At 33.8% G+C, this 27,473-nt stretch overlaps 1 protein-coding gene across 1 annotated transcript in view; it reads left to right on the forward strand.

The window, feature by feature from the left end:
- Nucleotides 1–27,473, forward strand: part of LOC145279789 (guanine nucleotide-exchange factor SEC12-like) — a 73,308-nt gene that overhangs the window by 24,069 nt on the left and 21,766 nt on the right. Inside the window, exon 2 of the mRNA XM_080131115.1 lies at nt 25,367–25,568. Coding sequence (XP_079987241.1) covers nt 25,367–25,568 — 202 coding nt within the window. The remainder of the gene's footprint in view (nt 1–25,366; nt 25,569–27,473) is intronic.

Raw genomic sequence — 27,473 nt, forward strand, 5'->3', positions numbered from 1 at the left:
ATGCGCTAACTGCAAAGAAGATCACCCGGTCTTCTCTAAAATATGCAAAACATATAAAAAAGAAAGAAATTATACAAGTAAAGTACAAAAAAATACAAACTTTCCAGAAGCCAGAAAAATAGTTGAGACGTACATGAAAGACAACACATATGCTGAACCAACAAAAAAGACAACTAAACCATGCCAACATAATGAAATACATGATCAATATAGGGAACTGATAAACAAACTGATTACATTAAATATTAAAGAATGGTCAGAATTTCAAAATAGCCTAAAAGAAAAATACTCAAATCTGGGAAACAAAATAGAAATAACAAATCCAAACAAAGAAAATAATATTCCATCCACAACAGAACCATTGTAAAAATTATCACAGAAACCAACAAAATAACCACCAGAAATTAATAAAAACATTAGCAATGATAAAACAGCAAATAAAGAACATTCCAGAAAAGAAAAACAAGCAATAGACACTCAAAATAGATTCCAAATTCTAGAAAAAATGGAAACCGAAAACACCCTAGATAAAAAAAAAAGAAACTAAACACAAGTAATCAAGAGGGAAAAAAATGAACAAGAAGCCAAAACAGCAAGATCCAGATCAACGTCCAGATCCAAACAACAAAAAAAAAAACAGCAAAACACTTCACCAAAGACACAAACTCCGACAAAAGATAAACCCTCTACTTCTAAAGAGATGGAAATAGAGGAAAACTAAACCTCATGGATAGAAATAAAACACAACAAATTATCCAATGGAATTGTCATGGAATAAGATCTAACTATAATTAACTTGTTATACTTATCTCACTCTTCAACCCAGCCATTGTCTGCTTACAAGAAACCTTCCTACAAAACAATAACCATTTCAAAACACCAAACTATGAACAATACAACTATTTCCATAACACAGGACTTTGTGCTAATGGAGGCACCTCAATTCTTGTAAGGAATAACATACCTTAAAGCAATTTCTCTGTCAAAACAAATCTCCCAGCAATTACAACTCAAGTCACATTACACAAAACAATCACAATCTGCTCAATATACCTCCCTCCTCATGAACCAATAAATGAAAAAGAACTAGAAAATTTAATAAAACAACTACCTTCACCATTCATTCTTCTAGGAGACTTTAACTGCCACAGTACGTTGTGGGGATGTGAAGTCACAAACTCAAAAGGAAACAAAATTGAACAATCAACAAAAATAACTTATGCCTTCTCAATCAAAAAATCCCACATACTTAAATCCAACAAACGGATCAACTAGTGCCATTGATCTTACCATATGTGATCCATCAAGCTTCTTGGATTATACATGGAGCACTTATGAAGAACCCTGTGGAAGTGATCACTTCCCTATTATATAATCAATTACAGTAACTCCATCCAAAACCACATACCCAGGTGGAACACGAACAAAGCCAACTGGGCTGAATTTAAAGAACTTTGTTTACTAAAATTACCAGAACATCAAATTCAAACAATAGAAGAATTCACGGAAGTACTCATAACAATAGCCAAAAAATGCATACCCAAAAATTCTCCTCCTGGAAAAAAAAACAAACCATGGTCAATCCAGAATGTAAAATGGCCATTTGACAGAGAAAGGCAGCCTTAAGAAAATTTAAAAAACAACCCACAACAAACAACTTAATAGAATACAAACACCAAAGAGCTAAAACTCGAAAAACAATTAAAGAATCCAAAAGATCCTGCTGGCAACAATGTCAACAAAATCAACATCACCACTAAACCCAAAACCGTCTGGGAAATGATTAGGAAAATAACTGGAAAATATAATCCGAATCCAATCAAACACCTCACAAATAAACAGAAAATAACTGATGAAAAAGATATTGCTAACACACTAGCTAAAACCTTTGCCAAAAATTCATCAAAACACTACAATAGACAATTTCAAATATTTAAGAAACATGAAGAAAAGTACAAAATAAACTTTGACTCCAAAAACCAAGAACCTTACAATGAAATCTTCTCACTCAATGAACTAGAAACCGCCATAGAAAAATCCCATAACTCAGCTGTAGGACCAGATGAAGTGCACTACAGCTTCCTTAAAGAAATTCCGCCCGAATCATTAAAACTCCTTCTCAAAATTTATAATAAAATATTGGAAACAAAAGATTTCCCAACTTCATGGAAAAATGCAACAATAATACCGATACCCAAATTGGGAAAAGTTACATCAAACCCAGAAAACTACAGACCAATAGCTCTCACAAGCTGCCTATGCAAAACGTTCGAAAGAATGATTAACTACCGTCTTCTATGGAATCTAGATGACAACAAAATAATTTCTAAAATTCAGTGTGGATACCAAAAAAATCGAGGATGTATAGACCACATCACTAACCTTGAAAATTACATCAGAGAAGCTTTTATCAATAAGGAACACGTAAGATCTGGTTTTTTTTGGGGTTTTTTTTTTTGATCTTGAGAAAGCATATGAAACTACCTGGAAACACTGTATCATAAAAGATCTCCACAACATTCAACTAAGAGGCAGACTACCTGAATTAATAAAAAAACTTCCTAACAGACAGATCTTTCCAAGTTCGCATAGACTCGACTTTATCAGACCCACAAAATCAAGGAGTGCCCCAAGGCAGCATATTATCAACAACTATCTTTAACATAAAAATCAATAACATTATAAAAGAACTCTCTCCTGATATACATAGCTCCTTATATGTAGATGACTGCTCAATCAGCTACGGATCTAAATACACTCACGCTATTAAAAGAAAGCTACAACATAACATAAATAAAATTAATAAATGGGCAACTAAAAATGGTTTTAAATTCTCCAAAACTAAAACAAAATGCATCCATTTCTGTAATCCATGGAAACTCCACCCTGACCCAACCTTACAGATTGAAGGTAAAAAAATTCCATTCGTAAACGAACACAAGCATCTGGGAATCATTTTTGACAAAAATCTAAATTTCATTCCACACATCAATCACATCAAAACCAATTGTAATAAAGCATTACAACTCCTACGAGTCATTGCCCATACAGATTGGGGAGCTGACAAGAACGCACTACTCAAACTATATAGAGCATTAATTAGATCAAAAATAGATTATGGTAGCTTCATATATCAATCCACCAGAAAGTCATATCTAAAAACCCTCAACATAATATGCTACTCCAGACTAAGACTTGCACTAGGAGCATTTCCAACCTCCCCTGTAGAAAGCTTGTATGCAGAAGCACATGAAACCCCTCCAATGCTTAGAAATCAAAACCTTGGTCTAAAATACTACACAAAACTTACAGCCAACCCCACAAACCCAGCACACAATAGCACTTTAAATCCAAACCGTAACCACCTTTTCGACCAAAAAGAAAATGCAATCAAAACCTTTTGGACTTGGAATAAAATCGATTTTCAAAGAAGCAAATCTACTCATAACCAAAATTCACGAAACTGTCATACTCAAAACCCCTCCCTGGAAAATCGTATCCCTTAACATCGACCTAAGTTTAAGTAAATATGAAAAGAAACATACTCATCCAATAACTTATGATAATCTCGATAAAATCAAAGAAAAGTATCCAGACCACACACACATCTATACAGATGGGTCTAAACAAAATAACGCAACAGCCAGTGCAGCAATACTGAATAAATCAATCAAAAAACAATCAAACCTCCCAAAAGAAACCTCAATCTTCAGTGCTGAAATACATGCTCTAATCCTAGCTCTAAAACTCGCCTCCAATAACAAAAAAAAAAACAAATTTATAATCCTTTCAGACTCCCAATCTACTCTAAAAGCGATTAAAAATAAAAAGATGGACAACCCCCTAATCACAAAATTACTACAAAAATTAACTGAATTAAATAGTAAAAAAGAAATAATTTTCTGCTGGATACCGAGCCATTCCGGTATTAAAAGTAACGAATTAGCAGATTCAGCAGCAAAAAACGCCTTAAATCTCCCAATCGATGCAAATTTTAAAATTCCATAGATAGATCTAAAAAGACATATCAACGCATATACAACAGAGAAATGGCAAACCTACTGGAATGAACACCCTAACAACAAACTTTATGAAATCATGCCAAAAATCAAAAAACAAGAACAAAATACGAAATTAAACAGAAAAGAAGTCAAACTAACAAGAATAAAAATAGGCCATACCCACTTAACCCACTCATATCTCCTAAAAAAAGAAAGCTAACCCATCTGTATACCTTGTCAAACACCACTCACAATCAAACACATTAATTGAATGTACTGATTTTGTAACAGTAAGAAATCGATTCTACAAAGAAAACAATATTAAAGAATTATTTGATAAAAACAATCCCCACACCATACTCTCATATCTTAAAAAAATTGGCCTTTATAAAAATTTTTTAAAAGAACCCTTTATACAACGGTCCTGGATATAGCCTAAAACTATATCTGATGGTGAGGCCCCAGCTTGCGGGCCTTGGGGAGTGTGGAGCCACCCTTTAATTGCCATTGCTCCCAGGTCCACTCTGACCCGGAGTGGTAGTACCTGTTAGGGTCCCAACTATGGGTTGAATAGAATCGACTTAAAAACAAATATACTCCATTAAAAAATCGTTCCTCAAAATCACTAGATTCGGCATTAAATAACCTGAAAAAGGCTGATATGCTGTAAAACAACCAACCAATAGCCGTCTACCATTGATTTCTTGTTGGTAGCAACCATTGATCTCCACTGGGATTTGGGTGGCCCTCCCCAAGGTCCTTCACACTCCTCCAGTAGAGGTTTGGCTTTCTCTCCTTTCCATCCTCCTTGACTCTTCTTATTTGGTGTGGCAAGTTTAAGTTTTCATGATCCCTCTGTAGTAATTATTATATGATAAAGAAACTTATTTTGCCATCTGATTTACATATGTGTTTCTAGTGTGCACAGAAGTATGTAAATTTGGTAGTCATGCTGAAAAAGTCACTCTTTCTTTTGCTACAGGTACATTAAGAAATTTTTATTTATTTATATTTAAAAAAAAAATTTTATGCTTTTTTTTTTTTTTTTTTTTTTTTTTTCCCCACCCAAACAGTGCCCCTTTGATGTAGGGGGCTACTATCAGAGACCTGAGTTGCAGGGATACTATGTAGGGAGTTGAACAGCAAGATGTCTATTTACATTATACTCGAACTTCTGCATGTCGGTACAGTTGGGGAAGCAGGAAACTAGAAGGGAATTTCAAAGTCTAGCAGTTCTGGGGAAGAAACTATTAGAGTAGAAGGCTTTCTTACATCTAGGGATCTCTACCGTGTCGGGGTGAGACTTTGCTGTTTGTCAGGGGTATTTACATTAAGGGGGTACACAAGGGCTAGTAGTTCGTCAGAGCATTCACCATTAAAATACTTGTAAAACAAGCAGAGAGATGTAACATTTCATCGATCGGACAAAGGTTGAAGCTTAGATGACGGTTCAAGACCTTTCAGGTTGGCAACTCTCTTTTGAACCCTGTCCAGGAGTGAGGGACTAGTAACAGATGCACCAGCCCAAATGTGGCAACAATACTCCATACATGGGCGAATGGTAGCCTTGTACAAGTACAGGATACTTTCAGGCGTAAGTCGCTTTCTAGCACGTATGAGAGAGCCCACCTTCATCACAGTAGTCTTGGCAATGCTCTCAATGTATCTGTTCCTACTCCTGTTCCCTGTGAACGTTAAGCCGAGGAGTTTGAAAGAAGTACTTTCAGGTAATGTATCTTTAGCCATAGCTATTAGTATGACACTAATTGGTGTGATGAATGCATGCAACGAGGTGCATATTGCAGTGAAGGGGGGGGGGGCGGACGGGATAGGGTGAAGGAGTGCAGAGAAATGCAAAACCTTAGCTAGGAAAATAGGACCAGCCGCCGATGTGTCATTGTAAGCTTGTTAGACGCAAAGCAGATGTTGTGTTGCCTCAAAAAGGGAGACCGATTTGGAATTATCTACATGTCAAAAGAGATGGTCTTGTTTTTCAAATAGAGGAAGAGAGGGCAGAAGAGGGGGTGTTGATGTCTGATTGAGACAGGGCAGAAATGTCTATGGGATTTTGACAAGAAAAGAGAAAAAAAACAAAGAATAATTGTTTTTATCTCCTGTTCGTTATATATTTTTTTATATATGTTAACATGAAAGGTTGTTTTTAAAACCTCTGTTGAGAGGTATGAAGAGATTCAGAGACCCTTAGCTGATTAAGGCTGACAACTTAGAATGGGGGTCAAGGGTAGGGGTCGCCGCCAGGCATTGTTTGACCTAGAATGACTAATCACTCCTAATTTGATAATAAGTAAAAACCTCAGTACAGATTAATAGGATAAAAGGGAGAGAGAGTTGCTGAATGGTCAAGACAAAGGGTAAGCTCTAAGAGGAAGAAAGAAGGGGTGTTTGTAACCACTCTCTGAAGGAGAGGTGGGGAAAAAGGGGTTGAATTTAAAAAAAGGAATTCTAAAAAAGAGAAGAGTCGTAGCCAGCAAACGGAATGGCTGGGCTGGCCAGGCACTCCCGATTTGGGAGCCTTCAGGGCCTGATGTTATGATGTTAACTAGCCTGTGTTAATGGGAAATCTGTGACTTTACTGGTCTGGTCTTACATCGTTTCACTGCTATAGTCAGTCACCTCAATTTAGACAGTTGCTGTTATGAAGTAATGAAATTAATAAATAGTTTGTTATTGCTATAAACCAGAGTCCTGTTTGTTTGTGGTGAGGACTCTTCATTTTGCAGCAAGCCGCAAGGACCAATCACATCATGCCATCTCACATCTTCAAAGTCTGCTTGAAAGTTAACACCAAAGGGTACCTGGATATGCTGAAGAGTGTAATGGTCCACTGGTGCAATCAGGTGGTTGCTAGCAGACTCTAGGTGTGGCAGCAAGACTTGGCACCAGCCCATAAGTCAAAAGAAACCCTGGCTTGGCTTCAGGAGAAGTGCTATGACTTTGTACCCTCTCCCCCCCTGCCCCCCTCCTCCTCCACCTTCAACCTAAACTCGCTGGACTACTTCGTTTAGTTATACATCGAGAACATCACTAACATGACCTCCCACAACACGAAAGCTAGTCTGATTACTGCCATCCACCGAGTATTCGCCGGCGGAAGGTGGCTACATTGAGTAGATGTCAGCTCTACTACATAATCAAATTACCTGAATTGATTTTTTTTCAATAAGTTTTCAAATAAAGCTGTATTATTTATATGTTTTCTTTAGGCTGACACTCTTATCATTCCATTCTGTAACAAAAAAAATTATTAACATAAGAGAAAGAATTATACATTTATTTAAAGAGAAAATATTAAATTTAGTTTATATTAAATTTTTATGAATAAACACGATCTCACAATTAAAAATCGAAAAGAATTTAACAATATCCACCCATTTTTGCATACTGAAAAGACTTGTTTGAGAAAGTGCATTTATAGTCTTGAATCATGTTTTTACATGACTATATTTCTCTGATATGAAAACCTAAATAAGTTATCTCAAATCCTACTTATAACACTGATATGGTTCCTAAAATGTAGTACATTTGGAGGATGTGGAGAGGGCAGAGGGGGGGGGTCATTTTACCAGTTTCTAAAAATTGAGACAAATGTTTATCAATCGGTGTTCACATTTTAGTCTTTGTTTTACTAGAACTCTACCTGGTGTTGTCCAGGATTTTTACTTAATGTTAAAATTTTACATGAGGAATAGCACATAAATATAAAGCCATAAAAAAAAATGGAATTTCAAAAAGTATTTCATTAAAATGGCTGACTTGTTCCCTAAGAAATCTGAAATACATCCTTGCGACTAAAGAACTAGATCAAGCTTCCATATTTACATCATCAATGCTTTGATCCCCATCTGACATCAATTAAAACAAATGGCTCTTGTCTTGAGGAGGCTTCATGTTTTTACAATCTTCTGGATCTGATCTTTGCTCCTGATCTGAAATGGAATACATGCATTAAATCTGTTACCAAGGTTGCTGGAAAATTGATGGGATTATTCCACCGCTTGAGTAGATATTTCGTTACTGATGCAATTCTCTACATGTATAAGAGTCAAGTACGTTCAAGGATAGTGCTGTTGCCACATCTGTGTAAGAGCTGCTAGAAAGGTCTTATCCTGCCTTGACAGAGTTCAAAATAGACTTCATAGCCTAATAAGGGATGCCCTTTTCTCTTCTCTGTAACTTCTTTCCCGCAGAAGAGATGTTGCGAGCATGTCTTTGCTTTATTATTATTTTCATGGCAAGTGCTCGTCTGACCTCCAATCTATAGCCCCCTTCTAGCCTGACTTTTATAAAAAACACTTGTCTAGCTGAAACTACTATCAATAATTACTCCCACTCTTTATCTGTTCCTAAACCTAAACATAGATTCACTGAACAAAACTTTTCTTAGAACTGTACATCTGTGGAACTCTCTTCCATTTGCCTGTTTTCCAGCTGACTACAATAGAGTCACCTTCAAGTTCAATGTAAACAAGTTCTTGATGAGCCATCTCCTTAAGTAATCCAGTTTACCAAATCTCCACTATTAATGATTACTATGATATTGTCCAATTGCCTACTATATACTTATTAAACCTTATCCTCAAGTGGCCTCTGGGCCTTAAATGGTGACTCCTTTGTAAAAAAAAAAAAAAAATTTAAATTTTGTCAATAAATGGCTTATTCTAAATAGGATGTTTCTTTCACAAGGTATTTCATTAAAATGGTTCTAAGAAACAAAAATGTATTCTACAGAATTTTATGGAATCAATGAGTAAATTATTTCTTTTTATAAATTTTGTAAAAATATTTTATTTCAAGAAGTAATTCATTGAAATTGTTGAATTGTTTGGCAAGGATCTGTGGTGTAGTGAATGAAATACTTGATAAAATTCAGTTGTAAGTTACTCTTCTGGGGGCTAAGCGTTCAATCCTCACTGCGGGGTGACACTTGAAATATACAATTGCGGATTACTTAACTCTCGAGATGAAAGTGAAAGGTGATATCAATTACAACAGTGCGTGAAAATGGTATGAGCGAATTATTTGATATAATGAGAATATAAGATGTAAGTATTAATTAAGAATGAAAGTTCATTTCAATATTTATAACCTCTTGAAAATTGGTATGTTATGAAAAAAAAAAACAAAAAAAAACATCAATAAAACAAATACATAGTTTTCGAAAACGCCTATCAATAATTGTCCAAAGCATATTTGCATATGCAGTTTTGGAATGGAAAGCTATACAGGTCATTGAAATAGAGGAAAATCTGATTCCATTTTATATACATATTAGATGAGACTAGCAGGGCTACCCGGAATTGCTTGAGACAAAAGTGTACCATATCTTCTCACTTTTTCTCTTCCCTCTGCTTTCCCCATCTCTCCCCGACCCACTCTTTCTTTACCTAACCTATTCCTCTCTCTAGACATACACATATACCCACACAACTCTAGTTGATATTAGGAAATAACTCTGAAAAAAAAAAATCAGTTATTTCTCTTTACATGATAACATTAAAAGATATGTGTACATCTTGATTACATTAAATGATATGAATGTCCATTTGACTCCCAAATAATTAATTTTTTTTTTTCTTAAATTTTAGATATTATACATCCGGTGCAATGCTGATAAAAACATAAATTTTGATTAGTAGTATAGTACTTTTAGCTGAACATACAGACAACTGCCCTTTATATAATAGACTAGCTTAGGTGCTCAGTATTGCCTGGATGTTTGTAGGTGTGTGTGTTGAGCAAAAGTAAAAAAAAAAAATAACAAAAAAAACTACGTAGTAGACAGGCTCAAACCCGTATGGCAAAGGAGGAACAGAAAGTTAAAAAAAAAAAAAAAAGAGGTGACGAGTTAGCTATCACCAAACCGAAAGTAACGTAGGTTTAAATTAAGGCTAGACAATCGAAAAGAGGAGATGACTTTCGAAAATATCGGCAAAAAAAGCGACCCCTCCCTGTAGGAAAGTGCCCAGTTGAGGGTGAAGGAATTAATGTTTTTAGCCAATTTTTCGATATTTGTTGTCTGAAAGGTCGAGCTTCAAAATGATACTGATCTCGTGAAAATGCGTTGCCGCTGGAAAGTTTTTGCAAAACATACATACATACATACATTTAAGCAAACAGGTGAGATTTATATTATAGACTAGCCTGGGTGCCCGGCATTGCCCGGATGTTTGTAGGTGTGTGTTAAACAAAAACAAGTTGTAGTAGGTAGGCTCGAACCCATCACACGAAGGCGGAAAAGAAAGTGGAGGTGTGTGTAAGGGTGTTGGGTGAGCAAAAAAAAAAAAAAAAAAAAAAAAAGTAGTAGTAGGCAGACAGGGTCAAACCTGTACCGCGAAGGAGGAAAAGAAAGTGAAAAAAAAAAAAAAAAACGATACGATCTTGTGAAAATCTGTCGCCTCTGTTGAAAGTTTTTGCAGGATATACAAACATACATATATACATATGTTTAAACAGACAGGTGAGATTTATATTACAGATCATGAAAATATTGATCATATGTTCAAATAAAATTGGGGGGGGGGGGTCTCTGACCTCATTAGTATATAAGATTGATAAATACACAAACAAACTTTAATACCAAACAACTCTTGTTCCGTTTGGTCAACAGTGATACATTATCCATTATGTAGTTAGTTAGAAATGAACGATATATGTATTTTATCTTTTCATTTTTTATTTTCACCATTTAATTATATCAACACTTGCTCTCCCCTTCTATTACTACTTCCTCTATTCCACTCTTCTTCCTCCCACTTCTCATTTCATTCACCATTCCTGTCACCATCTAAAACATTTAATGTGCAAACAAGGAAGCAAGATTACTACCAGCCAGGCGTTCTCATATAGGTCATCATTAGACTGGTCATAACTGGTTGTGTTCCTTGGAGTCTGGGTGACAAGTCTTCCCAGATTTTCAGTACTCTTCACCTCTTTCGATAGCCTTTGCAAATAAATGATTTTGCATCATTGCAACAGCTGATTACCATAGATTTCTTGCGAACAATAACCATTGGTCTTCACTGGGATTTTGGTGACAATAAGCCTCCAAAGTTTCAGTACTCCTTGTACTCGTCCAGTCAAGTTCTGGTTAGTACTCTCTCTCCTTGTTTTTTTTCATCCTCCTTCACAGCTATTTTGTGTGGTATCAGCTGAGATTGGTGCCTTTTTTTATCCTTACTATTATATAAAAGGAACTTTGTGTGTGTTTGTGAGTTCATTCTCATATGGACTCGAAACAACTGGGTTGATTTTTATGAAATTTCACATGAAGGTATTTTATGTGACTGGCAGTGTTCTTAGATAGATTTTAATCAGAATGTCTTCGATGAGTATCGATAATTGAAATAATCCGATGAAAGAAGGAACAGCCAATTTTGACCAAAGTTAACATCTTACACAGCCTAACATCACAAATGCATTTGAGAACTTTTATTACCACATAAGCCGAAAGGCCCGACATATAAAAGTAACAGTAGGTTCTTTGCTATGACAGGAATGTATTTGAAATGAATGTTTCTGTTTAGAGCACAATTGAATCATAATACTTGACTTTTGCATTTTAAACTTAAATTTAATATATAATATACATATATAATATACATATATATATATATATATAAATATAAATTAATTTTATAAAATCAACAGTAGGTTCTGTACAGTGCAATGTACACTACAATGTATTGTGGACTAAGTCCCTGTGAGGAGGCATGTGAAGCTTCCTCCCTGTGCACTGCGATGGATCCCCAACTAGAGCAGATTTGATTGAAAAATATACGATTTCACTGATAAGAATAAAAATATGGGTGTGGGAAACATTTGTTGATAATCATTCAGTCTGGAGCAACGTCGGGTCTCCCTGCTAGTTATCATTATTATTGTGTAAATTAACATCTTTGTATACTATCTTTTCACAAAACTACAAAACTCTCTCATCCATTGATACTCATTAAATTCCTGACTAATTGGGGTGTTACTTAGGTCAAAACATTTTCATTGATTTTTCAAAGCTCTGATTTGGTGTTACTGTTCTTCACCTCAATACAAATTCATTTTTATGATAGACCAGATGTTTTCTGTTTGAGCTATATGGGCTTGTTGCATTATCTTATCTTCATTGCTAGTAGGCTGATGTGACCATAGACTCCCCTCTTCCATCCAAAAAGACCTGTTTTAAAAAATCGTATCAAATGTTCATTTTTTTTTTCTTCATCTATGAGGTCACTACTTTTACTCACTGGATCAAATGTGCCTTTTTTCTTTTTTTTTTGGGGGGGGGGTCTATCACTTGTAAGCGTTTTGAGTTTTTTAATTCACATCTTTTCTTTGTTCTATTTTATCTCTTTGTGGCGATTTTATTATCTGTTTGTCTCTAACAAATTGTATGATGACATCAGGACTATATTTTCCATTATGAGAATGAAACTTGTGTAAGACAATCATAGGCATTTACCTATATTATAAGTAAAAAAACAATAATAAAAAACATGATCGTGGGCCAAGTCTGTTTTAGTCATTGGAATGTAACTTACCAGTTTATCTACTCTAAAGCCGGAAATATAACTTCATTGAGTGAATTATTTGTAATAATTTGGACTATATTATGAGGAATATATACTTTAAAAATATATATTTTTATATAAACTTAACAAATTGTGTGTGTGTGTATCAGGCAGTGGGTAAGACAAGTTTACTAGACAAAAGCAAATGTAAACTTAAATCTAATATTAATATTTATGTATTAATCCCAACCAAATATAAAAGCTCATACGATAGTAATAGGAAGAACTTGACACAAGAAGCATAAATGAAAATCATAAATCAAAATTTACGTGTAAAATTTATTTTTCGACGGAATACCTCAAAGATAATTAATCCTTATTCGGCAAAATTTCAAAGAATACAAAATTCTTTTCTTCAGAGGAAAGAAATATGTTAGCAAGTGTATACATATAGCAAAGCTAAAAAAATTGTTGGTTTTAGCATTGTATGAAACTGTATTATGACAGTGGTCATAACATGCAAAAAAATTGTTGGTTTTAGCATTGTATGAAACTGTATTATGACAGTGGTCATAACATGCAAAAAAAATTGTTGGTTTTAGCATTGTATGAAACTGTATTATGACAGTGGTCATAACATGCAAAAAAATTGTTGGTTTTAGCATTGTATGAAACTGTATTATGACAGTGGTCATAACATGCAAAAAAATTGTTGGTTTTAGCATTGTATGAAACTGTATTATGACAGTGGTCATAACATGCAAAAAAATTGTTGGTTTTAGCATTGTATGAAACTGTATTATGACAGTGGTCATAACATGCAAAAAAATTGTTGGTTTTAGCATTGTATGAAACTGTATTATGACAGTGGTCATAACATGCAAAAAAAATTGTTGGTTTTAGCATTGTATGAAACTGTATTATGACAGTGGTCATAACATGCAAAAAAATTGTTGGTTTTAGCATTGTATGAAACTGTATTATGACAGTGGTCATAACATGCAAAAAAATTTTTGGTTTTAGCATTGTATGAAACTGTATTATGACAGTGGTCATAACATGCAAAAAAATTGTTGGTTTTAGCATTGTATGAAACTGTATTATGACAGTGGTCATAAATGCAAAAAAAATTGTTGGTTTTAGCATTGTATGAAACTGTATTATGACAGTGGTCATAACATGCAAAAAAATTGTTGGTTTTAGCATTGTATGAAACTGTATTATGACAGTGGTCATAACATGCAAAAAAATTGTTGGTTTTAGCATTGTATGAAACTGTATTATGACAGTGGTCATAACATGCTAAAAAAATTGTTGGTTTTAGCATTGTATGAAACTGTATTATGACAGTGGTCATAACATGCAAAAAAAATTGTTGGTTTTAGCATTGTATGAAACTGTATTATGACAGTGGTCATAACATGCAAAAAAAATTGTTGGTTTTAGCATTGTATGAAACTGTATTATGACAGTGGTCATAACATGCTAAAAAAATTGTTGGTTTTAGCATTGTATGAAACTGTATTATGACAGTGGTCATAACATGCAAAAAATTGTTGGTTTTAGCATTGTATGAAACTGTATTATGACAGTGGTCATAACATGCAAAAAAAATTGTTGGTTTTAGCATTGTATGAAACTGTATTATGACAGTGGTCATAACATGCAAAAAAAATTGTTGGTTTTAGCATTGTATGAAACTGTATTATGACAGTGGTCATAACATGCAAAAAAAATTGTTGGTTTTAGCATTGTATGAAACTGTATTATGACAGTGGTCATAACATGCAAAAAAAATTGTTGGTTTTAGCATTGTATGAAACTGTATTATGACAGTGGTCATAACATGCTAAAAAATTGTTGGTTTTAGCATTGTATGAAACTGTATTATGACAGTGGTCATAACATGCAAAAAAAATTGTTGGTTTTAGCATTGTATGAAACTGTATTATGACAGTGGTCATAACATGCTAAAAAAATTGTTGGTTTTAGCATTGTATGAAACTGTATTATGACAGTGGTCATAACATGCTAAAAAAATTGTTGGTTTTAGCATTGTATGAAACTGTATTATGACAGTGGTCATAACATGCAAAAAATTGTTGGTTTTAGCATTGTATGAAACTGTATTATGACAGTGGTCATAACATGCAAAAAAAATTGTTGGTTTTAGCATTGTATGAAACTGTATTATGACAGTGGTCATAACATGCAAAAAAAATTGTTGGTTTTAGCATTGTATGAAACTGTATTATGACAGTGGGCATAACATGCAAAAAAAATTGTTGGTTTTAGCATTGTATGAAACTGTATTATGACAGTGGTCATAACATGCAAAAAAAATTGTTGGTTTTAGCATTGTATGAAACTGTATTATGACAGTGGTCATAACATGCTAAAAAAATTGTTGGTTTTAGCATTGTATGAAACTGTATTATGACAGTGGTCATAACATGCAAAAAATTGTTGGTTTTAGCATTGTATGAAACTGTATTATGACAGTGGTCATAACATGCAAAAAAAATTGTTGGTTTTAGCATTGTATGAAACTGTATTATGACAGTGGTCATAACATGCAAAAAAATTGTTGGTTTTAGCATTGTATGAAACTGTATTATGACAGTGGTCATAACATGCAAAAAAAATTGTTGGTTTTAGCATTGTATGAAACTGTATTATGACAGTGGTCATAACATGCTAAAAAAATTGTTGGTTTTAGCATTGTATGAAACTGTATTATGACAGTGGTCATAACATGCAAAAAATTGTTGGTTTTAGCATTGTATGAAACTGTATTATGACAGTGGTCATAACATGCTAAAAAAATTGTTGGTTTTAGCATTGTATGAAACTGTATTATGACAGTGGTCATAACATGCAAAAAAATTGTTGGTTTTAGCATTGTATGAAACTGTATTATGACAGTGGTCATAACATGCAAAAAAATTGTTGGTTTTAGCATTGTATGAAACTGTATTATGACAGTGGTCATAACATGCAAAAAAATTGTTGGTTTTAGCATTGTATGAAACTGTATTATGACAGTGGTCATAACATGCAAAAAAATTGTTGGTTTTAGCATTGTATGAAACTGTATTATGACAGTGGTCATAACATGCTAAAAAAATTGTTGCTTTTAGCATTGTATGAAACTGTATTATGACAGTGGTCATAACATGCAAAAAAAATTGTTGGTTTTAGCATTGTATGAAATTGTATTATGTCAGTGGTCATAACATGCTAAAAAAATTGTTGTTTTTAGCATTGTATGAAATTGTATTATGACAGTGGTCATAACATGCAAAAAAATTGTTGGTTTTAGCATTGTATGAAACTGTATTATGACAGTGGTCATAACATGCAAAAAAATTGTTGGTTTTAGCATTGTATGAAACTGTATTATGACAGTGGTCATAACATGCTAAAAAAATTGTTGGTTTTAGCATTGTATGAAACTGTATTATGACAGTGGTCATAACATGCTAAAAAAAATTGCTGGTTTTAGCATTGTATGAAACTGTATTATGACAGTGGTCATAACATGCTAAAAAAATTGTTGGTTTTAGCATTGTATGAAACTGTATTATGACAGTGGTCATAACATGCTAAAAAAAATTGTTGGTTTTAGCATTGTATGAAACTGTATTATGACAGTGGTCATAACATGCAAAAAAATTGTTGGTTTTAGCATTGTATGAAACTGTATTATGACAGTGGTCATAACATGCTAAAAAAATTGTTGTTTTTAGCATTGTATGAAATTGTATTATGACAGTGGTCATAACATGCAAAAAAATTGTTGGTTTTAGAATTGTATGAAACTGTATTATGACAGTGGTCATAACATGCAAAAAAATTGTTGGTTTTAGCATTGTATGAAACTGTATTATGACAGTGGTCATAACATGCAAAACAAATTGTTGGTTTTAGCATTGTAATAAACTGTATTATGACAGTGGTCATAACATGCAAAAAAATTGTTGGTTTTAGCATTGTATGAAACTGTATTATGACAGTGGTCATAACATGCAAAAAAATTGTTGGTTTTAGCATTGTATGAAACTGTATTATGACAGTGGTCATAACATGCAAAAAAAATTGTTGGTTATTGCATTGTATGCAAATGTATTATGACAGTGGTCATAACATGCTAAAAAAATTGTTGGTTTTAGCATTGTATGAAACTGTATTATGACAGTGGTCATAACATGCAAAAAAAATTGTGGGTTTTAGCATTGTATGAAACTGTATTATGACAGTGGTCATAACATGCTAAAAAAATTGTTGGTTTTAGCATTGTATGAAACTGTATTATGACAGTGGTCATAACATGCAAAAAAATTTTTGGTTTTTGCATTGTATGAAACTGTATTATGACAGTGGTCATAACATGCAAAAAAATTGTTGGTTTTAGCATTGTATTAAACTGTATTATGACAGTGGTCATAACATGCTAAAAAAATTGTTGGTTTTAGCATTGTATGAAACTGTATTATGACAGTGGTCATAACATGCAAAAAAATTGTTGGTTTTAGCATTGTATGAAACTGTATTATGACAGTGGTCATAACATGCAAAAAAAAATTGTTGGTTTTAGAATTGTATTAAACTGTATTATGACAGTGGTCATAACATGCAAAAAAATTGTTGGTTTTAGCATTGTATGAAACTGTATTATGACAGTGGTCATAACATGCAAAAAAATTGTTGGTTTTAGCATTGTATGAAACTGTATTATGACAGTGGTCATAACATGCAAAAAAAATTGTTGGTTTTAGCATTGTATGAAACTGTATTATGACAGTGGTCATAACATGCTAAAAAAATTGTTGGTTTTTGCATTGTATGAAACTGTATTATGACAGTGGTCATAACATGCAAAAAAATTGTTGGTTTTAGCATTGTATGAAACTGTATTATGACAGTGGTCATAACATGCTAAAAAAATTGTTGGTTTTAGCATTGTATGAAATTGTATTATGACAGTGGTCATAACATTCTAAAAAAATTGTTGGTTTTAGCATTGTATGAAACTGTATTATGACAGTGGTCATAACATGCAAAAAAATTGTTGGTTTTAGCATTGTATGAAACTGTATTATGACAGTGGTCATAACATGCAAAAAAATTGTTGGTTTTAGCATTGTATGAAATTGTATTATGACAGTGGTCATAACATTCTAAAAAAATTGTTGGTTTTAGCATTGTATGAAACTGTATTATGACAGTGGTCATAACATGCAAAAAAATTGTTGGTTTTAGCATTGTATGAAACTGTATTATGACAGTGGTCATAACATGCAAAAAAATTGTTGGTTTTAGCATTGTATGAAACTGTATTATGACAGTGGTCATAACATGCAAAAAAATTGTTGGTTTTAGCATTGTATGAAACTGTATTATGACAGTGGTCATAACATGCAAAAAAAATTGTTGGTTTTAGCATTGTATGAAACTGTATTATGACAGTGGTCATAACATGCAAAAAAATTGTTGCCGCTTCTCTATTGATTTTGTACCCAATATATAGTAGTGCCTCAACCTCAGCATGGGCCGGTTGTAAAACATGCTCAAACATATTTCAATTCGTACAGATTATGTATTATTATAGAGCCAGTAATATTGATTATTATATTATACCCAATATATAGTAAAGATTTAAAGTTTATAAAAATAGAACTTGGGTGCCATCAGCTGGAAACAAAACCAAAACATAAAGCACTCCAGCATTAGTCATTATCATCTGACTTAAATCCATATGCATACAAAAACTAAAAAAAGAATAACATTGTTAAAGATATAAATGTATATTTGCACATGTAAAAAAAATAACATGTTTAGTCATCTTACACGTGCCAAGTTCCAATTTTTAAAAATTTTGATTCCTGAGTAGCTATTTTTGCTCACTCTCTCATTATAACCTTACAAAATGGAAGGGAAATATACCAATTTAAGATTTTATACAATGTTTATACGAGGGGTGTGCAATAAGTAATGCCCCTGACCCACTTCCCATAGCAGTAGAGCAACGAAACTTGGCACAGTTATTAGTCTTTCTCTACATAGGAACCACTCAGAGTTATACATTTCTCCCATCGTTTGATGCAGCTCTGGAGACCATTTTTTTGGTCCTCCAACCACGACGTGACTTCAGAAATCAAGGCTGCATCATCTGGGAAACGCTTTCCTTTCAAAAACAACTTCATGGCATGGGAAGTCAGAGGGTGCAAGGTCAGGAGAGTAGGGAGGATGGAGAAGGATTTCATAACCACATGCCGTGCTTCTGATCTGGTGACATGCGAGTTGTGGACCGGAGCGTTGTCCTGCAGGAAGAGGGTACCTTTGCTGATCTTGCCCCGCCTCTTGATTTTGATATCTTTCCTTAATTTCCTCAAAATTGAAGCATAATAGGCTCTTGTAATTGTGGTACCTTTTGCCAGGAAATCTGTCATCACTACTCCGTCCTGGTCCCAGAAGACTGTGAGCATGACCTTGCCAGTGGAGGGCTGCACCCTTGCCTTTTTTGGAGGTGGTGAGTCCAAGTGCTTCGGCTGCATTGACTGGGCTTTGGTCTCTGCATCATAGTGATGGACCCAGGTTTCATCCTGTGTAATCAGTCTTTTGAAAAGCTTTGACTCATCTTCTTGGCATATCTCCAAATTCATCCTCGAGCACTCGGTGCATTCTCACTTCTGGAATGGTGTGAGCAACCTGGGAATCCATTTGGCAAATACCTTATGCATATGTAAATGGTCAGGAATAATAGTTTCCACAGATGCTGTACTAATCTTGACATCTTGGGCTATTTGGCGAATAGTAATGCACCGATCTTCCAAAATGGCAGACTCAACTTGACAGACAGATGCCTCCTCAATGGCAGAAGGGGGGGGGACCAGGTCTGGGAGCTGTTTTACATAGACTTCCGGCCATGTTTGAATTCACGATGCCAGCGTTTAACAAGGACATATGATGGGGCATTATCACTAAGTTTTTTTCATTTCATCAAAAGTCTCCTGTGGTGTGCGTCCTTTCAAAGACAAAAACCAGATCACCGCTCGACATTCAACAGGCTCCATTTCATACCTGATTCAGTTCAAACACCTGTAAAACAGAAACCACAATTAATTCAGAGCTGTAATTTGCCACATAACCCGTAGAGATATAAATCATTGCACACGCAAAAATTCAGCTAGATCAGACAACTGGAAGTGGGTCAGGGGCATTACTTATTGCACGCACCTCGTACGTCCTGTTAAGGGGAGTGAACTTATATATTTATTTCAGTCAGACGCTTCAACTAGTGAAGAAAAACAAGCAAACGTGTGTGTAAAAAAAAAAATAAATAAATAAAATAAAAAAATAAAAGCTTTATGATATTGGAAAACCATTTGTTTTCCAAAAAATCTAACAAAATTATCGGTATATCATCTATTTTTCGATGCATTAAAGCTGAAAGAAACTGATTTAATAGCATACTCTATCAGTTCAACAAAAAATAATCTGTAATTGTGGAGATTTTACGTCATAAAGGTAGTCCACACGGGTTTGTTATAGAATAGACAACAGAACAAAATGCGGTCAACAAATATATGCCAAAAAAATGTTACCAAAGACAAGATAAGTTGCTCTTGAGGTTTTGGTGTTTTAACTTATCTAAAGTATTTTTTAAGTTAAGTCCTTTGATATGTCGAGAGCAATTGCCCTAGAAAGGAAGCCTCTATCGAGAGATTTGCTAATCCTTTGAAATATAACCGTTAGCACATCTGCTGTAGATCTAGCAGAATGGAAACCATATTGCATGTTACTAAGAAGGTTATTTTATGTTGAGGTGGTTGACTACTTCTCTATTTAACAGATTCTAGCAATTTACTCATGAGGCAAGGGAGACATATTGGGCAGTACTGAGAGGGAGATGACCGATCACCTGAATTCTTAAATGCAGGGCATAATGATGAGGTTTTTCAGGGTGTTGGGAAGCAATTCTCCTTAAGACAACGCTTAAGCAGCTTTATTAGTATGGGAGCTAGTTCTAGTTGAAGCTTTTTCAGCACTGTAATTGGAATGCCGTCAGAGCCAGTTGCTTTACTGGAAAGTAATGTGGAGTTGGCAAATTAGAACATGAACAAAATGGCTGACATGGAAGAATCCTCTTTGATTGACTTGATAGTTAAAACTCTAAAATAAATTTTTTAAAAATACTGATAGAAATTAACCCAATAAATGTTACGTTGATATGTATTAGTTGGATTATTACCAGTATTTTTATTTATTTTTGAGTTTGAATGAATTTTATGACTCCAAAGGTGAGAACCTCATGTTGCCATCTTTTTTGTTTTAATTTAAGCACTCGGCACTTCTTGCGTTTCCAACTTAATAAATACTTTATAATAAGTTACCGCATCAAAAACTTATCCAGATAGGTAGAAGAGTAATTTATCTTGCTTTTGGTTACATTTATTTATGTATTTGTTTCCAGATCACTTTTTTGGTTTGATGTCTATTGTAAAACATACCTGTCCACACCTATACCAATTGTTCCATCTAGTGGAACACTATTAGTAAAGGAGAATAGAAAGTAGATATTAGGTTTACTTTCACCAGCTTTGTGACTCTGGCTTTCCTTTTAGTCCTCACCTTCCATGAATGACGTTTCTGACAAAAAGAAAAGAATTAGTTTTCTGGGTTATAATTTATTCATCTAACACTTACTGTTGGGTAGTTTTTGATCTTGAAAGATTTTTTTTTTTTAATCCTTACATCAAGTGGTTTGGCCTTTTGGTCAAGATCAAAGTGTAGTATCTGTTCTTCAGATGCTGCACTTTCATTTCTTGTTCTCTTTCGGTGGAGGAGAAATCCTTCACGACTGAGACAATTTTTATTTTTGTACCTTTTCTCCACATTAAAAAACGACCCTGGTGTCTAACTCTGTCCCGTAGGGAGGCATAGTAAATAGGTACATCCAAGTGGTTTGAAATGTCCCCCCCCTCCTCCTCAAAAAAAAAAAAAACTGTTAAGCTCAAAGGAAGTCAAAACTCCACTGGGGTTAATGAGATGGATAGATTGATAGTCATTTAGAAAAAACAAAATCTTAGTGAAGTCTAAATATGACTGCAATCACAAAAAAAATTCTTTACAATAGTTTGCTTCTTTTTTTTTTTTTCTTTTTTTTTTTTCTTTGATTCTATTATGTTTAAATTTCTATTGCCACATTTCAAGCAGACGCCTTTGTTCATTGCATTGGCTTGAATAATTTCCTATTATTTCCTCAACTGCTGCTCCTTTTCTTTCCCACAGTTAATATTGGGAAAATGCATAAACATTGAAAGTGCTTTCTTTAACCTGTTTAACAAGTTAACATTGCTTGAGTTAATCTTATACTGATTATTTCCAACTGTTGCTGGCCTTTTTATACCAAACTTTGAGGGGGGGGGGGTCAGATGAGCATGACATTGCAGAGGGATACTTTTTTCTTTTTTTTTTTTTTTTTGCATTGTTTTCTTTTACATATAATTTTATTTATACTGAACAATAAGGGTCGACGACATTGTCTATATGTATAGAGATGCGCTTGTCAACAAAAATAATCTAACTTGAAATAGCCTTCTTTCAGGCTATTTCAAGTTAGATTATTTTTGTTGACAAAAAAACAAAACAAATTATTAATGAAACAATGTACGTTTATAAAGCAAAAAGTGTGATTGTCGCCTCCCCTCTGAGCCAAGAACCCAGAGAATGTAAGGAAATGATTCACACGAAAAGCAAAAGTTGTTGTAGGAGAAGAACGGCAATGGAATATTTTCTTAATTCTCTCCAGAAAGGTGGCGCTTTACAGGTTTTTTGTTACTTTCTGGGTAGTTAGATGACAGTGGATGAGAGAGTTTATTTTCAATGATCAGGTGGATGTGACTGATATAGACCAGGCATTTAGTATTTGTCGTTAAAACTAAATATATTTAGTGGTCCGAGTTTTGGCTACAGCAGATTGGGCTAGACCTGACAAGAGAAAGCTCAGGAGAGATTTAGCAGAGGATAAGATGAACTGATTTTAATGGAACAGCCATGATACCTCTGTAGGCAAATTATCTCAATTGGATTCTGAATTACAGACAGGAACTTAACTAAGATGCTTTTAGGGGTTCTTTTCTATGACAGTATCATATACACCCTCAGAGTTCAACTGATTTGTGCACAATATCTCTGAGTTTGTTTTTTGGTTCTTGTCCAGAATTCTTGCTATATCAAAAAATAAAGAAAAATCTTTGATATACATACCTATGATGAAACGCAAATATCATATTCCAAAAATCACGTAAATTGATGAAGTATCTTTATTTTTAAATCAAATTTTATGAGTAGCTGAAGAGTGGCTATCTTGTGCACCATTTTGAAAACAAGCTAAAAAAAAGCCCAAAAGATAAGGTAACAGTAATTCAAACTTACGAGATTTATTTTATAATGCCTACAAATTCCCATTAATCACTTAAAAATGATTTGCTTAAAAAAAAATAAAATTACTTGATGAATTTATGATTTTTAGAATATATTTTTGTGTCGTCATGGGTACATACATCATACAGATTTTTCTTTTTTTTTTTTTTTTTAATATAGGGGGAACTTTGGACAAGAACTGTTTTTCTTGCAAGTCTGTGTTTGTTTTGTTTTCTGTATACTTATAAGCAGTGTATGTGCCTTCAGCAATCACCAAAACAATACGGCCAGATTAAGATGAAAAGAGAGAATCATGACACAAACATTGGGGTTGGCAATCGTTAAGGGACTGGCTGATTAAATTGCGTTTGCATCCAACTCTTATAAAGAAGTCTCCAAAAATAAATGGGATATTATAAGTTAAAACGGAAGTAAATTTTGGCATTTGTTTACATTTGTGATGTTTTTAAACCAATGCATTTGAGGTGAAAATATTATGTACTTATTTGTCATGGAAAAATTAGCATAAATTCCAATAATTACGAAAAATGATCCGGTAGAAAAATAATTACAAGTAAAAATAGAATTTATCAAATTATTTGCATATGTTTTGATGTAGAACAGTTGTGCGACAAATTCTGTATCACAAACAAGAGACTGGTGCTACCAGATCAGGCTGTGTGAAAATATTGGCTTCCTGAGACGAAATGCACCTAACATTGATGCTTTTTGTTTTTCTACTTCCTTTTGCAAAACTTGTGTTCTACAAAACAAAAAAACAACCCACCTTTTCTGCCTTTTCCTTCTCATTTCTCCTTTCTCTTTCTATCCCCCCCCCACTTCCTGACTGGTTTCCAAACATTAATACTGTAACCCCTTTCCCATTGAAAAACTTATGTTCTGCAGGGCAGGGAACAAAAGTGATAAAATCCACTATAAGACAACCCAACCAAACCAAACACTACAAACTGGGATTGAAGATACAAAGAGCTTGAAGAATAACATCGTTCTACAAAATAACTGGATGCAACATGAATATTATTTCCGAAATCACTGGATTTGGCAATAAATAACCTGAAAAGGGTTGATATGTCATAAAACAAAACAACCAAGAGAGATAACCTATGACTTAAATTAAAGATTCACCATCTTTACTATATCTGGGAGCATAATTGTGGCTAATTTTTTTTTTTAATATTTTTATCTAAATACTTCTAGCATATGGTCAGTTTTTTTGTAATTTTTGGAATCATTACTAATTCTGCCATTACATACTTGCATGTAAAACCTTACATGTAAGTATGTAATGCTTTAATCTGAAATGTTTTTTTTTTAAATTTTTATTTTATTTATTTATCTATTTATTTAAACGTTTTCACTTTTTAAATGAAGGCTGTTTGTAATACCTACTATTCCAATTGCTCTTCAAAAATACAGAGAGGGGAAAATTACTTGGTGCTTTAATTAAAATATTTTCATGCATCATAAATGAAGCTGAAATTAAAAGAAAAAAGGATACGTTGAATAAATTTATTTCATTTTGATTTCCGCATTCTGTTTAGCTGAAATTTTGCCAGCGTATATTGGGAAAAATCCCTTTTGATTAATACTTAGGTAATTTTAGTTTAATTTAAAAACTCTACATGAAAAATAGTATTTTCTTTGAAACGTTTGTTTTGGAACGGTTTTATTTTTAATAAAATATGTTATGATCAAAATATATATATATATTTATATATTTTTAGACTTTACTTTGAATTTAAAAAAAAAAAACTTTCATAGACATCTGCAAGAGTTTCTCTGGCACTGATGAATTAAACTCAGTGTTTTGGGCAATATTCTTTATTGGATACATATTTTTTTATGATGTGTAATGAAAAAAAAATATTTCAAAGTAAAGACTATTTTTTTCATGTAAGCTTAAAAAAAATTCATTTTAATTTAAAGATTAAAATGTTTTTATTACAAGATATTAAATAAATCATTTGAAAAATGGACTATTTTTTATGTAAACTTTTAAAATATATTTTTTATATAAAATCATTCTGAAAAAAAAAAAAAGAATTAAAGTAAAATCTAAAAAAAATATTTTTATTATATCTTTTCTTAAAAATAAAACTATTCCTAAAAAGAAACATTTCAAAGTAAAAACTTGTATTTTTTGTGTGTAGAGTTTTAAAGTTTAACTAGAATTACATAAGTAATAATGAAAAGGGACTTTTCCTGGGTATACACTAGCAAGACTTCTGCTAAATAGAAAGTGGAAGTTGAAATGAGATAAGTTTATTTAACATACGTTCCTTCTCGCCAAAAAATATTGAGATTTAAATATAGATGGACAGTTTTACAATAACATTCATTATTATGAATTCAATCCATATTTCTGACATCATCGGATGTTCTTTTATATTTCAGGAAATCTTTGACATCTCATTTGCAGATGATCGAATCAAGGCTACAAGTGTCAACCGCCTGGATACAGGCAATCAAGCGGTGATGAACAGCGCTACATATTCAGATGGCCGAAACCATCTCCTGGCGATTGGAATGGACAATGAGTGCCACCTCTACTCCCTCAAGTATAAAGTTGTACAAACGGAGGAGACAGCAAAATCAGGTGAAACTACAAATTAATTTCTAAGGTAACCCCACAGTAGTCTGAATGATCAAAATACACAAAAATTCTAAAAGCATTAATATCAGATGAAGTCATAGGATTTTGTTTTCAATTGCATATTTGCCATTTTTCATCATTTAATTTAAAAAAATTATATTCTAGACTATTTCAACCATGTGTAAACATGTACATTGCTGCATGTTTAGTAAGATGTATAAATCAGATGCATGCTGTAGCTGATGGGTACATTAGGGGAAAATATTTGGCAGAGAGACCATCCAAGAAATTGTCTGGCTCTTTGAAATAATCTTTGTACAGGGTGGAACAAGAAAATTCTCGCCAGAGAAAAGACATGATTCCATTTCCGTTTGATGAAAACTGGTTTTCTTTTTTTTTTTTTTTTTTTTTTTTTTTTTTTTTTGTTGCATACCATTTACTAGTTGGCCAGTTGTGTACAAATTCCAAGAGTGATAGGAGCCTTCTGTCATGTCTGAAAGTGACACAATGTTCAACAAGTGAGATTATAGATGCACTGCTGTACAACTCCTGCTCTCTACTGATCCAAGTTATGACAACAGGCCCATTGCCAGCACCCTCAAAATGCAAATCCGGATGGTTCAACGCTTAAAGGCAGAGCTCAATTAAGTTTCCGGCCATGGTTATGGTCTTTGGTGTGGTTTCAAGTGAGGGCCACATCATGCCACCTCACATCTTCAAAGTCAGCTTGAAAGTCAACACCAAAGTGTACCTGGATGTGTTGAAGAGTGTGGTGATCCCTAGTGCAATTAGGTGGCCACTTGCAGATTCTGGGTGTGGCAGCAGGACTCGGTGCCAGCCCACAAGTCCAAAGATACAGACTTGGCTTCAGAAGGAGTGCTATAACTCTGTACCCTTCTCTTACTGCCCCCCCCCTCCTCCTCCCCGACCTGAACCTGCTGGACTACTTCATTTGATCATATGTCAAGAACATCACAACAAAGCTAGCCTGATCACACCATCCGCCGAGTATTTGCTGAGCTCCTGCCAGCACCTGTGCGAAAGGCATGCTCCCAGTTTTGGACCTGTATCAAGGCTATGATTGAGGCTTAAGGCAGCTACATTGAATAGATATCAGCTCTACTGCATAATCAAGTTACCTGAATTGCTTTTCAATAAAAGTTTTAAAATAAAGCTATAGTGTTTTGTAGGGCGAATTGTCAGCCGCTTGAGATTTTCCAAAACTTATGTTCATCCTAGATGGCGACACCCCCCCTCCTATGGTCAGTTAGTTTTTATGTCTCTAGATTATTGTTTGTATAAAGTCCATATATTAAATCCATTGCTCTATCTGCTTCTCATAAAATCGGTTCCCTCTATCGTTTTAAACACTTTCTTATACTGAGGTTATTCTCTATCTCTATAAATCTACTATTTGACCATGTATGGAGTACTGTTGTCATATTTTGGCTGGTGAATCTCTGTTCCATTTGAACGTTCTTGATAAGTTGCAGAAACGTATCTGGAATATGATTGACCCCACCTGTTCTTCTTCACTGTAACCTTTCTCTCTCACAGACGTGATGCTACTAGTCTGTCTTTTCTACAAAAACTATTATAGCATGTACTCCTGAGAATTGTCTGATCTGTTTCCTGCTTCCTTTGTTCCAACTCATTTGACTCATTCGTTTAGAGGTTTCCATCAATTTGCTATTTTAATACTTCATTGTAATACAGTTTCCTATTCTAGCTAGCTATTTTCTAAGGACTGCAAGAGTGTAGAACTCTTACAGTTTTCCTTCTACCTACAGCCTTATTCTTTTCAAGACTAAGATCAATAGATATCTCATGTCTTTGTAATAATCATCCTTCATTCTTGTTAGCTCCTTACATTAAGTGGTTTTATGCTTTGTCAGAAGTGATTTCCAC

This window comes from Euprymna scolopes, chromosome 7 (assembly GCF_053919585.1).
Source record: "Euprymna scolopes isolate OS-2025 chromosome 7, ASM5391958v1, whole genome shotgun sequence".
Taxonomy (NCBI): domain Eukaryota; kingdom Metazoa; phylum Mollusca; class Cephalopoda; order Sepiida; family Sepiolidae; genus Euprymna; species Euprymna scolopes.